Source organism: Lathyrus oleraceus, chromosome 5 (assembly GCF_024323335.1).
Source record: "Lathyrus oleraceus cultivar Zhongwan6 chromosome 5, CAAS_Psat_ZW6_1.0, whole genome shotgun sequence".
NCBI classification, from domain to species: Eukaryota; Viridiplantae; Streptophyta; class Magnoliopsida; order Fabales; family Fabaceae; genus Lathyrus; species Lathyrus oleraceus.
Window position 1 is genome coordinate 594,124,479 of NC_066583.1, and position 13,572 is coordinate 594,138,050.

General features: G+C 40.4%; 1 protein-coding gene across 1 annotated transcript; it reads left to right on the forward strand.

Annotated features, from left to right (window-relative positions):
• Positions 1-1,920: 1,920 nt before the first annotated feature.
• LOC127083336 (fasciclin-like arabinogalactan protein 21) lies at positions 1,921-3,406 on the forward strand. Its single transcript, XM_051023643.1, has one exon. It carries the CDS (start codon positions 2,156-2,158, stop codon positions 3,365-3,367), a length of 1,212 nt encoding a protein of 403 aa, XP_050879600.1. The 5' UTR covers positions 1,921-2,155; the 3' UTR covers positions 3,368-3,406.
• Positions 3,407-13,572: the final 10,166 nt, after the last annotated feature.

The window sequence follows — 13,572 nt, forward strand, 5'->3', positions numbered from 1 at the left end:
TCGCTTTCCATTACATTGCTTTACATATTCGTCCAATTAACTTAGAAATAATCAAAAGCGACCTAAAAGTAACCTTTTTCAAAAGAACAAAAATAAAATTCATCCAACGTCAAGTATTTTTTAAATCAAACTTAATTGAATGCAACGAATGTGCTTGATCCAATATCAAGTACCTCTTCCATTTAATTCACACAATCGTCATAGTCAACTTCAAACACTTGACCTAACGTCAAGTCATTTTCAAAACATTTTACAATAAACCAGATGAAAAAGGATGGGGTGTACGTACTTTTCTACACCATTTCTCGAGTACTTGGGTTGTCGTTCGTGCTTAACTTATGGCCCAATACTTGTCTCCCATTCAAAACACTTAAAAATAAATGAGTTTAATTCGGTCTTCATGGGATGAAAAAGAGAGACCATGATATACTTGTCCTTTTAGCTACCGAGTATTCTAATTGCCGACCGTACTTAGATTGTGGTTAGATGTTTGTCTCCCTCTAAGTACGAATGATTAAACTCGTCTAACAATTCATAAAACAAAATTGGGATGAAAAAGAGAGGTCAGGATGCACTTGTCCTTTCAGCTCCCGAGTACTTGAATTGTCAGTTGTACTTAGCTTGTGGTACGATACTTGTCTCCCACTTAAAATCAATCACAACCAATCAAATTCAATTTTTTCTTCTTAGGGCATTCAAAAGATTTTCATAAAGGACATGTTATTTGCATTCTACCGTAATATAAACAACATTTAAACCTCCTACACACGAGTATACAATCAACGTTTAACTACTAGAACGCGAACGCTAACACCGTTCAATCAAAACAACCAACACATACTTATTTTCTACCCCACGAACTACGAAGATCTGATTATCTCATTGCATTATGGGAATACGTAGGCACATGATTTCGAAATCTTGACGAACACACTAATTAAAAATTTATTTTCCCCTTAATGAAAACCAAGCGCAGGAAACCTTTAGATAATAACACCCATCCACGCAAAACAATCAAAACGGTTCTCGTTAAGTATAACGGATGTGAATGGTACTAATACATTCTCATTGCATAATCGACTCCCGAACCTGAATTTGGTTACGATGACCATCGTCTTTTTCTTTTAAGGATTTTATTGATATTTTCGCTTTCCTTTTAAATAAATAAAGTTCGGTGACTATTCTCTTACAACTTTATTTTCATTCCTTGGTGGCATTACGTAAGCACCATAAAATAGGTTTGCACTATTTTGGACCGTTTTAGTCATTGCTAAGATTGATTATGTTGCATATCGTTTAGAAGTACCTCTGGCTGCGAAGATACATCATGTTTTCCATATTTCGCAGTTGAGAGCATTCCATGGACCACTGTCCATGCCATACCTACCATTACAGCTGACTACATCTGAATTTGGTCCTATGATACATCCACAATTTGTGCTTGATTCTAGAATTTTACTTTAAGGCTCCATCACCATTCCCCAGGTTCTCATCTTGTGGGAAGGACCACCTGCTTCAGGTGCCACATAGGAATCTGCAGTTGACATTAAAACTATTTATCCTAACTTCAATCTTCACAACCTTGAGGACAAGGTTCATGCTAATGGGAGAGTATTGCAAGATTATCAATCGTTGGCAAGGCCCCACAAGAATGAATCAACACAAATGGATGAGTCAATGCAAATAGGCATCATAAGGAGTTGAAGAAAGAGATTTCGTAGCACTAGGTTAATAGGATATAGGACAAATTAAGAATGTGTATGAAATTTGTAGTATTCTCTTCCCCTTTTGTGAACCCATTGCTTGGGTAGTTGAGAAACTTCTTTCTGCTATCTTGTTGTGTCTGTGTATTGCATCCTTTACCAAAAGGTTATTGTAGTTTCACCATTTAAATAAAATTGATAACCAATCTTTCTCTCTTTGTGAGTTATAACAGTATGATCGGAAATGTCCATGGTTGAAATGGAAAGGTAAGTATATAAATTAGGCATGTTACTTTCATTCTATTAGGCTAGATAGTAGATTATAGACGATGAAAAACTTTTTTCTAATCTCTCTAAGCCACCATGGCTTTGACCCAACTAAATTCACACATTTATTAAGTTTAATTACAATTTTAATTTGTCTGTTCAAATTAAAAAGAACTTGAGTTCAAATGGTTAGCATTCTTAAAAGGCTACAAATATTATCCAGCCCAAACAAAACACCTCCACCCTGTAAAAGAAAACCCATTTTTTCCTCTCCCTCCAAAACAACCCTTCTTTCTTCCTCCACCTTCTTCCTCCTCATGGCTCCATCATGTTGTTGCTGGTTCCCAATCTACCTCATAGCCTCTGTCACACTAGGCATCATAGCAATCACCTCTGCTATCCACTCAAATTCCAAACCAACCCCTCAAGAAATCCCACCACAAACTCACACTCTCTCCACAAACGCAACACAGGCTCTCAAAAACGCAGGTTTCACTCTCATGGCTGATCTTCTTCACCGTTCACCACCCTTCTTTCTTCCACCACAAAACTCCACTTTCTTTGCCATCAAAGACTCCGCTATCACCAACACTTCACTCCCTCTTTGGTTCCTCAAAAGTCTCCTTCTTTATCACACTTTCACCACCAAACTCACCATGCAAGAGCTTCTAAACAAATCACAAGGAACCTGTATGACAACCCTTTTCCGTCAAAAGAATGCTTCCCTAACAAAAATCGAAACTTTGCAGAAAACTGTAGAGATTAACCGTGTTTCGATATCAAACCCCGATATGTTTCTTGGCCAACAATTCATCATTCATGGTGTTGTTGGACCTTTTTCTTCTCTTCGACGTGAAGATTTACAAGGTGGTTCCGATTTCATTCATTCACCTACTTGTCCTTCATCATCATCATCATCATCATCATCTAATACAAATTCAACATATACGGGTGGCGATTACAAGAAAATCCGTGAATGGAATCGAATTATTCACTTTCTTGGTTCAAAAGGCTATTCATCATTTTCAATTGCATTGCATTCAGTTCTTGAAGCGATTCTGAAAGAGTCAGTGAGTTATGGTTTTGCTTCAGTTACAATCTTTGCTCCACCTGATGTGAATTTACTGAGTTACCCTTCAGCATTGCTTCATAGAGCAGTGAAGATTCATATTCTGCCTCAGAGATTAACTTACAAAGAACTCAGTCTTTTTCCTGTCAGGACTCTGTTGAAGACTCTTATGCCTGATGATCATCTCGAAATTGATGGAGTTCTTGGTTTTATGGCAGGTGTTGTTATCAATGGGATTGAGATTGTGAAACCTGATATGTTTGTTTCTGAGAAATTTGTGGTTCATGGAATTTCTAGAGCTTTTAAGATGGCTGAGAGTAATGCTTGAAGATGTTTGAAATTTGTATAGTCCTTATGTTTTGATGCAATCATGTAAATTTGTATCATTGTTACTTTGATTCTTATAGATGCATTCATAGAACAAGTTAAACCAACTTAATATGTATGTTTAGATTTTCACTTTTGATAGTTTATGATCTTTATTTGGTGTTATTTGATGTTAGAATTTTATGATCTGCAGTTGCATGTTTTTGAGAAGTAGAAATTCCAATTCTCAAAACTGTGATAGGAACCGCAAATTGATTCACGCATACTAGTTTACAGTACTTTTGCAAATTGGATAGTTAATTCATCGAAATTCTTTCCCATAATTTGCAGGTTCCACTAAGAATTGCAAAACTTCACAAAAGGTTCATATGAAAGGTCATTATAACATTGGTAAAAGTGAAACAATAGTGACCACACAAAATCTATCAAGTGTTTCATAATCATTTCATTGTACATCAAATGTCTGAAATACGTGAAAAACTGGGAGGATAACTCAAATTAAAAAAAATGCTTAATTAAATATTTAATTATTTAATTTAATTTATAACTTAATTTATGATTTTAGTTTGGTCGCGTTATTCTAGATTTTAATATAAATCTTTAGAGGGAGTATGATACAAATTTTTTTAAGTTTATTTTAAAAAAAATTTAGCTTTGATATTATTGTATTCAAGGTGACGATTAAGATAAAGAAAGAGAAGAGGAAAGAAGATGAAGAAATGTAAAAAAATATTGATTCGCGGTTGATCTGTTCTCGTCTATCCTCAATATCAATGGAACTTGGGTGTTGATAAGGTGTAAACCATAATCCACCAAAATGGATGATTGATATTGAGGATGACTTGATCCATCCCGTGACCTTTGTGTGGCGTGACTTGCTTGATCCTTGAGTGTGATTGTTGCATCCATGCATTCATGCATTCATATGCATCCATATCATTAACAAGAAAATTTTCAAGGAACTTATGAGGTCTATTTGCAAATTTTCAGACATGGATAAGCAAAAAAGGAATACGAAGAAGTACAGTTTCAGACAACCCGACTTGAAAGAGTTAAGGAGTTTGACATCTTATGTATTAGATCCCTTGGAGTTCAAAGCTCGCCATGGAAAGCTTCTGTCTATTCTTTCTACTCAGGTAGATGAAGGTCTAATGAGTGTGCTAGTGCAGTTCTATGATCCTCTGTACCGTTGCTTCACTTTTCTGGATTTCCAGTTTTTGTCTACACTTGAGGAGTATGCCTATCTTGTGGGTATACCTATCCTAGATCAGTTGTCGTTCAGTGGCTTAGAGAGAGTTCCTTCTTCCCAAGAGATTGTTGATCTGCTTCACATAGATGTATCTGATATTGGTGCTCATATGACTACCAAAGGTGGAATTCAAGGTCTCCCATCTGATTTCCTCATTGCCCAAGCTACTTTGTTTGGGAAGGCCATGAGTGAGGACGCCTTTGAAGCCATATTTGTACTTCTCATTTATGGGCTAGTGTTATTCCCCAACATCGATAATTTTGTGGATGTGAACGCTATTAGGATTTTCTTTACTCTTAATCTCGTTCTGACTCTGTTGGGTGACACTTACTTTTCTTTGCATATGAGGAATGCAAAGGGTGGTGGTACCATTGTGTGTTGTTTGCCTCTGTTGTACAAGTGGTTTATTTCGCACTTGCCTCAGACGTTCACCTTCAAGGAGAACAAAGGATGTCTACGGTGGTCTACGAGACTTATGTCTCTCATTAATGATGATATCTTTTGGTATAACCGTGTGTATGATGGTGTCCAAATTATTGATTCTTGTGGTGAATTCTCCAATGTGCCTCTTCTTGGTACATGTGGTGGGATTAACTACAACCCTATTTTGGCTCGCCGTCAGCTTGGGTTCCCCTTAAAGGATAAACCTAACAACATTCTGTTGGAAGGTGTGTTCTTTCAAGAGGGTAAAGATCCTCAAAACTTGAAGGGTAGGATGGTCCGCGCTTGGCGCAAGATTCATAGGAAGGGAAGGAAAGAGCTTGGTCCGAAGAATTGTATTGCTTTGGAACCCTACACCTCTTGGGTGAGGAGGAGAGCGCTTGAGTACCGCATGCCTTATGATTATCCAAGACCTACCCCTATGGTTATGGTTGGGCCTTCAACCCTCCTTAACCAAGGAGTAGAGGAGTTGAGAGATGAAGACCGTTCGCGTGCTTGGGTCCGTGAGCGAGAGGAACTACTGCAGCAACTCAGAGATAAGGATGTTGTGATAAAATTTCTGGAGCATCAGATTATTGATGAGCCTGATGATGTGGTTACTTCTCTTCTTCCTCAGTCATCCAAGTTTTGGAAGATGAAGTATGATCGGCTCGCCAAGGAGAAGGCATATATGAAGGCAGCCTATGAGAGAGAAGTGAAGAGGCTTCGTGCAGCTTATCTTCCAGTCTCGAGAGCTTTGAATGATTGCTTCTAGGATTCCATAGGATGTTCATTTTCCTTCTCTCTTGTATTGTATTTGGTTACCAAAATTGTACTTCTTCATTGGTGTAAAAAAATTTCCAGATATTATTGCTATGAATATTCCATTATATGTCTAAAAGATCAATATTTCCAAATATTTGTAAATAGATCTCTATAAAGTTCCTCTGATAATAAATATAAATCATATGCACAAACATTGCATGCACCATATGCATAAGCAGGTTTTGTTCAGAGCTTCTTGATCAGTGGTCTAACTCTTTGTTTTTTATTTATTTTGAAGACAAGCTGACGCACCGGTATAACACCACGGAAAATTTTCCAAAGCTGATGGATAATCTTGAACAAGAGAACCGTGAACTGAAAGAGGAAGTAGCTAGGTTGACTGCCATGATGGAGTCAGTGCTGGCTGCTCAGAGCCAGTCTTCTCCAACTCCTGCAACTCCTCCCGCGAGGACGGTTATATTAGAGGTAGCTTCCTCAACTGTGCCAGCCGCCACTGCTCATTTTGCGCCAACTATGCCAGCCGGGTTCCCGTGGGGGATGCCCGCAAATTTTGTGCCTGAAGGTCTTGCTCCTACCTTTGCTTCTCTGTCGGCATCTAGCCCGGTCCTTGTTGTGCCACCTCCTGTTGTGCACATTTTACCTAAAGTCGAAGACACCATCTATCATTCTGAGCCGTCTGAGGGCCCATATGTCTATGAGAAGATGGACGCTATGAACGATCAATTCCTTGAGCTGCGCAAGGAACTGAAGACTCTAAGGGGGAAAGACCTCTTTGGTAAATCTGCTGCTGAGTTATGCCTTGTGCCCAACGTCAAGATCCCTATCAAGTTCAAAGTGCCTGACTTTGAAAAGTATAAGGGAAACACTTACCCTCTCAGCCATCTTGTGATGTACGCTCGCAAGATGTCAACACAGACAGAGAATGATTAACTCCTCATCCATTATTTCCAGGACAGCCTGTCCAGTGCCGCTCTCAGATGGTACATGGTTCTGGACAGCACAAACATCCGCTCCTTCAATGATATTGGCGAAGCTTTCATCAAGCAATACAAATACAATGTTGATATGGCTCCCGATAGGGACCAGCTGAGGGAAATGTCCCAGAAAGAGAAGGAAACATTTAAGGAGTACGCCCAGAGATGGCGTGAGTTGGGCGCTCAGATCGTGCCACCCCTTGAGGAGAAAGAAATGACCAAGATCTTTTTGAAGACCTTGAGTTCATTCTATTATGAGAGGATAATAGCTAGTGCTCCCTCAGACTTCACCGAAATGGTGAACATGGGAATGAGGCTAGAGGAAGGAGTCCGGGAAGGACGTCTATCCAGAGATGAAGGCTCTTCTGCAAAGTGTTATGGGGGTTTTGCAAAGAAGAAGGAGGGAGAGGCACATGTTGTGTTTTCCCATAGTAAATGAAGACCCTCTGTGAAGAGGAAGACTGTTCGCCCTGCCAGTAACCAACACCAGGTGGCTCATATATCACCTGCCTTCAGGGAAGCTCAACATTATCAACATCAACAACAACAACATCCACAATATCAACAACAACATCGTTCGCAACAGCAGACCTACCAGCCTCGAAACAACGACAACACCAGCACCAGCTACGATAGGAAGAGGGTCACTTTTGATCCAATTCCAATGACCTATGTTGAACTCTATCTGTCTTTGATTGATAGAAAATTGATTACTCCACGTGACCCACCCGCTGTACCGACCAACCCTCAGTGGTGGTACAAGCCTGAGCTACATTATGTATATCATTCCGATGCTCCCGGACATGATGTGGAGAATTGCTATCCCCTGAAGACCAAGGTGCAAGACCTTGTTAGAAATGGGATTTTGTTTTTCGAGGACGTAGGTCCTAATGTCAAGAAGAACCCATTGCCTGAGCATGGGAAAGCTGCTGTGAACATGGTCCAGGGTTGCCCTAGCAAATATAAAGTCCTGTATGTTAGTCATATCAGGAAATCTTTGGTTGGGATGCATAGACTGTAATGTGGATACAGTCATTACGAGCATGACCATGACAAATTCCGGGTGTGCACTGTCAATGAGAGAGGATGTGGCCAAGTCAGGAAAGACATCCAAGAGATGCTGGATCAGGGTATGATTGAGATACTTCAAAATCGCAATGAGGATGAAGTGGATGTTATTTCCCCTGTTTTCAGAATACCAGAGCCTGTTGTCGTCAAATATGATGGCAGCAAGAAGAAAGTTTTCCATCTCTTGTAATCAAGCCAGCGGGCCCTGTCCCGTATTCTTCAGATAAAGCTTTTCCATATAGGTACAATGAGATTATGCTCGAAGATGGTAAGGAGGTGTCGTTGCCCTCCACCTCTGTTGTGAGTATATCAGATGTTAGTGGTGTGACCCGCAGTGGTCGTGTTTTCTCGGCATCGCAGAAAACCCATGTAGACATCTTGAGAAGAACTGATGATGTTGATAATTCTGCCAGTCCTGTGGGGACTTCTTCTTCTCCGAATCTGACACTTGTTGTGAAGGGTGTTGACCCTACTGTCGTTGTGAAAGCTCATGTCCCTGTTGGCCAGCATGGCATTCTGAAAGAGGACTATGATGAGATGCTGAGGCTCATCAAAAGGAGCGAGTATAATGTTGTTGATCAGTTGCTTCAAACTCCATCAAAGATATATGTCCTATCTTTGCTGATGAATTCTGAGCCACACCGCGAAGCTTTGCAGAGGGTGTTGGATGTGGCATACGTGGATCACGATGTCACTATTGAACAGTTTGATAGCATTGTTACAAACATAACTGCTTGTAACAATTTGAGCTTTTGCGATGCTGATCTTCCCGAGGAGGGAAAAGACCACAATTTGGCTCTACACGTTTCTATGAACTGCAAGGATGATGCCTTGCCTAATGTGTTGGTAGACACATGGTCATCGCTAAATGTGTTACCAAAATCCACTCTGGCCAAACTTTCTTATCAGGGGCCTCCCATGAGGCAGAGTGGAGTGGTAGTCAAAGCTTTTGATGGATCGAGGAAAACTATGATTGGCGAAGTTGAACTCCCAATCAAGATTGGACCTAGTGATTTCCATATAACTTTCTAGGTCATGGATATTCACCCATCATATAGTTGTTTGCTTGGCAGACCATGGATTCACGAGGCAGGCGCCGTGACATCCACCTTACTCCAGAAGTTAAAATTCGTCAAGAATAAGAAGTTGGTGGTGATAGGGGAGAGAAGGCTCTCTTGGTAAGCCATTTGTCTTCCTTTTCCTATATAGACGCTGAGGACGAGGTTGGGACTCCGTTCCAAGCCTTGTCTATTGTTGAGCCTTCAAGGAAATGACCTTCTTCATTTGCTTCCTACAATGATACGAAGTTGGCCATTGAGCATGGTACAACTACTGGTTTAGGACAAATGATTAAGCTGGAAGATAATAAATCCCGGGCTAGCATAGGGTACTCTTCAGGCATTTCCAACGAGCGTGGTTTGCTCCATAGCGGAGGTTTCATCCACACCGTTGAGGACCAAGAGGCTGCTGCCGTTGTGGAAGATGATGAAGAGGAAGATTCTGGCAACTTTGTCATCCCTGGAGGAATCTGCAATAATTGGGTCGTTGTTGATATTCCAACAGTAATCCATAAGTCTACGTAATGTGTTCACTTTTGTTTAAAAACCCTTCTCCCATGCCAAAAGGAGAAGTGATGACATTGTTGGCACATTAATACAATGATATTCATTCAATAATTACATGTTAAATGTTTATTTTCCCAAATTATTTCCCCTTTTTGTTTTTTGCATGAAATTAGTGATCACTAAAAAACCCTAAAAAGAGATTAAAATCAATCTTTTTATCTGCATAATGATTTGCCTTGCTTGAATTCTGAAATCTCTTTTATATCCAAAATCATTATGCAGGTTGATCAAACATATTGAACATAATGATCCAACGCCATCTCCCAACTTTGAGTTCCCTGTATTTGAGGCCGAAGAAGATGATGTTGAAGAGATTCCTAATGAGATTACCCATCTGCTTGAGCACGAGGAGAAGATCATTCAGCCACATCTTGAGAATTTGGAAACAGTCAACTTGGGGTATGAAGATGGTGTTCGAGAAGTGAAGACTGGGGCACTCCTGGAAGAATCTGCGAAGAAGGGGTTGATTGAGTTGCTACGAGAATATGTCGACGTCTTTGTCTGGTCGTATGAAGACATGATTGGTCTGGATACTGATATCGTGCAACATTTCCTGCCTTTGAAGCCTGAGTGTGTGCTTGTGAAGCAGAAGTTCAAAAGAACTCATCCTGATATGGCAATGAAGATCAAAGAAGAAGTTCAGAAGCAAATTGATGTGGGGTTTCTGGTGACTTCTATATATCCTCAATGGGTGGCCAATATTGTGCCCGTGCCTAAGAAAGATGGAAAAGTCCGAATGTGTGTGGACTATAAAGACTTGAATAAAGCTAGTCCGAAAGATGATTTCCCTCTACCATTCATTGATATGTTGGTAGATAATACGACTAAATTCAATGTCTTCTCATTTATGGACGGATTTTTATGTTATAACCAGATTAAAATGGCACCCGAGGATATGGAGAAGACAACATTCATCACACCTTGGGGAACATTCTGTTATCAAGTGATGCCCTTCGGTTTGAAGACTGTCGGAGCCACGTATCAACGAGTTATGACTACCTTGTTTCATGATATGATGCACAAGGAGATCGAGGTATATGTTGATGATATGATTGCAAAGTCGAGAACGGAAGTTGAACATGTAGAGCACTTGTTGAAGCTTTTTCAACGTTTGAGGAAGTACAAACTCCACCTGAATCCGAACAAGTGTACATTTGAAGTCCGTTCCGGCAAGTTATTGGGCTTTATTGTCAGTGAAAGAGGTATTGAAGTTGATCCCGCCAAGGTCAAAGCAATACAAGAGATGCATGCGCCCAAAATTGAGAAGCAAGTCTGAGGTTTTCTTGGCCGCTTGAATTATATTTCCAAATTTATATCCCACATGACTGCCACATGTGCGCCTATATTCAAGCTCCTCTGGAAAGATCAGCGTCATGATTGGACCAAAGACTGCCAAAAGGCCTTTGACAGTTTCAAAGAGTATTTGTCCGAGCCTTCGATTCTGTCTCCGCCTGTTGAAGGGAGACCATTGATTATGTACTTAATTGTTCTTGATGACTCCATGGGTTGTGTATTGGGCCAGCAAGATGAATCAGGGAAGAAAGAATATGCTATATACTACTTGAGTAAGAAGTTCGCTGATTGTGAGTCTCGATACTCAATGCTTGAGAAGACATGTTGTGCTTTGGCTTGGGCTGCTAAGCGTTTGCGCCAGTATATGTTGAATCATACAACTTGGTTGATATCCAAAATGGATCCAATCAAGTATATCTTTGAAAAGCCTGCCTTAACGGGGAGGATTTCCCGTTGGCAGATGTTGTTGTCTGAGTATGACATTGAGTATCGAGCTCAAAAAGCTATTAAAGGTAGTATCTTGGCTGACCACTTGGCACATCAACCAATTGAGGATTATCAGTCTGTTCAGTACGACTTCCCAGATGAGGAGATTCTGTATTTGAAGATGAAAGATTGCGATGAGCCTACGCTCAATGAAGGGCCAGAGTCTGGTTCCTGATGGGGTATGGTATTCGATGGCGCTGTTAATTAATATGGAAATGGTATTGGGGCAGTGATTATTACTCCTCAGGGCACACATTTTCCTTTTATAGCAAGGCTAACTTTCAAATGCATGAATAATATGGAGAAATATGAGGCCTGTATTATGGGTTTGGAAGAGTGTATTGATCTTAGGATCAAACATCTTGATGTTTATGGTGATTCGGCCCTTGTTGTTAATCAGATTAAGGGTGAATGGGAGAAGAATCAACCTGGCCTCATCCTATATAGAGATTATGCGAGGATGATTTCAAATTTCTTTACTGAGGTTGACTTCCATCATATTCCTCGAGATGAGAATCGGATGGCAGATGCCCTTGCTACGCTTGCTTCGATGATTATGGTGAAATTCTGGAATGAAGTCCCCAATATTACTGTGATGCGCTTGGATAGACCAGCTCATGTATTTGTAGTCGAAGAAGTGAAAGATGATAAGCCATGGTATTATGATATCAAGTGCTTTCTTCAGAGTCAGATCTACCCGCCTGGGGCATCTGTTAAAGATAAGAAGACTTTGAGGAGATTAGCTGGCAGTTTCTACCTCAATGGTGATGTGCTTTATACCCTCCCCATGAGGGATCCCTAACAGACTGGCTAGTTCATCGGTACTGAATTGGTATTCAACAACAAACATTCTAAATTTGACAGTACCGACTGTGCTAGCAGTGTTAGGGTTGACAATATAAATTAAGGAACTTAAAAACTCGATTGTCAATCGCTCACAGGTGGGTTCTTTGATGGTAAAGAAATTATGCAAACCTAAGTTATCTAATAAATGGAAAATGCTATGAAAGATACCTAAAGCGTAAAGACAGTTTTCGTCGACATACCTTGTCGGGAGGATTTCCCGATTTTGCAACCGTTCAATGATTTTTCTTTGTCTCTCCCCCGGTTTCCCTCCTCGAAGAATGAATCCGTTGAACTCCATTTGAATGCTCTTGAAAAATGGATGAAGAAGATGAAGTGGTTGGTGAAAAGGTTGGATTTTTACAAAATCCGGCGGATGAAATCGAAAACGGAAAGTGGATTGTTGATTTGTGTGGTATGATGGTTAGGAAAGTATGAGCTTTTTGTGGGTTCAAGGACTTTTTTCCAAGGTGAAAAAATGGGTTTTGGAGGTTGTGAGTTGCAAAAATGGTGAAGGAAAGTGGTCTGCCCCGACCATTTATAGACGTTGTGGCGGGCGCCACAGGTCCTATGGCGGGCGCCACAAGGCAAAATCTGGCTGGGCCAGATTTTGGACCTTTGGTTTGGGCTTCGCTTGTCTTTTGGCTTTGAGGGGGTCTGGATAGCATTTGTCTTGTGATTCTCCTAGTTTCTTTGACTTGCATAATTTTATAAAAGTAAAAACGAAAATAAAAAGTGAAACTGAAACAAAAACAATAACAGAAATTAAATATAAATATAAATAAATAACTGAAAAAAAATTAAAATGCAAAATAAAATAAATATAAAACATATATAGATTAAAATAGAAGTACTAATGTACGGTAGTAGTTTATATAGTATCCAAATGCGATAATGTAAAATGAGTAATGCAAATACGATAAATATATGAAAGAGAAATAAAGTGAAATGGTGAGATCAGGTATTAGGGTGGTCGTCTTCCTGAGTGGATTCACGGAGCACGGCTATCTCCTGTCTGAGCTCGGCGATCTCCTGATATAGACAATCGGCTTCAGTAGCGTGAGTGAGATCAGACACTCCAATCTGTAAAGTTAGGTCCGCCACTTCCTGTCTAAGCGCTGCAATCTCTCTACGGCACTCAGCAATCTGGGTGCGTATGTCGGGTGTCTGCAATGAATGATTATTATAGAGAACAGTGATTCTAGGAGATGGTGGTGCAAGTGTGTATTCAGCAACTGGGGGCGATCTCGACTCCTCAACGGTCTCTCCTTGGCCCTCTAGAGCATAACTCCAATTCGCTGGATCATGCACACTGGTCATCATAGGGTCTGGAAATGCGAAGTAATGGATGGCCTCACTGTCGACTAGCAATCGGAACTGACATGGGTGGAAAGAGGCTCTCCTCATCAATCCTCTGGTCAAACAGAAATCGATGTCCATGGTAGTATATTCACAGTAGGTC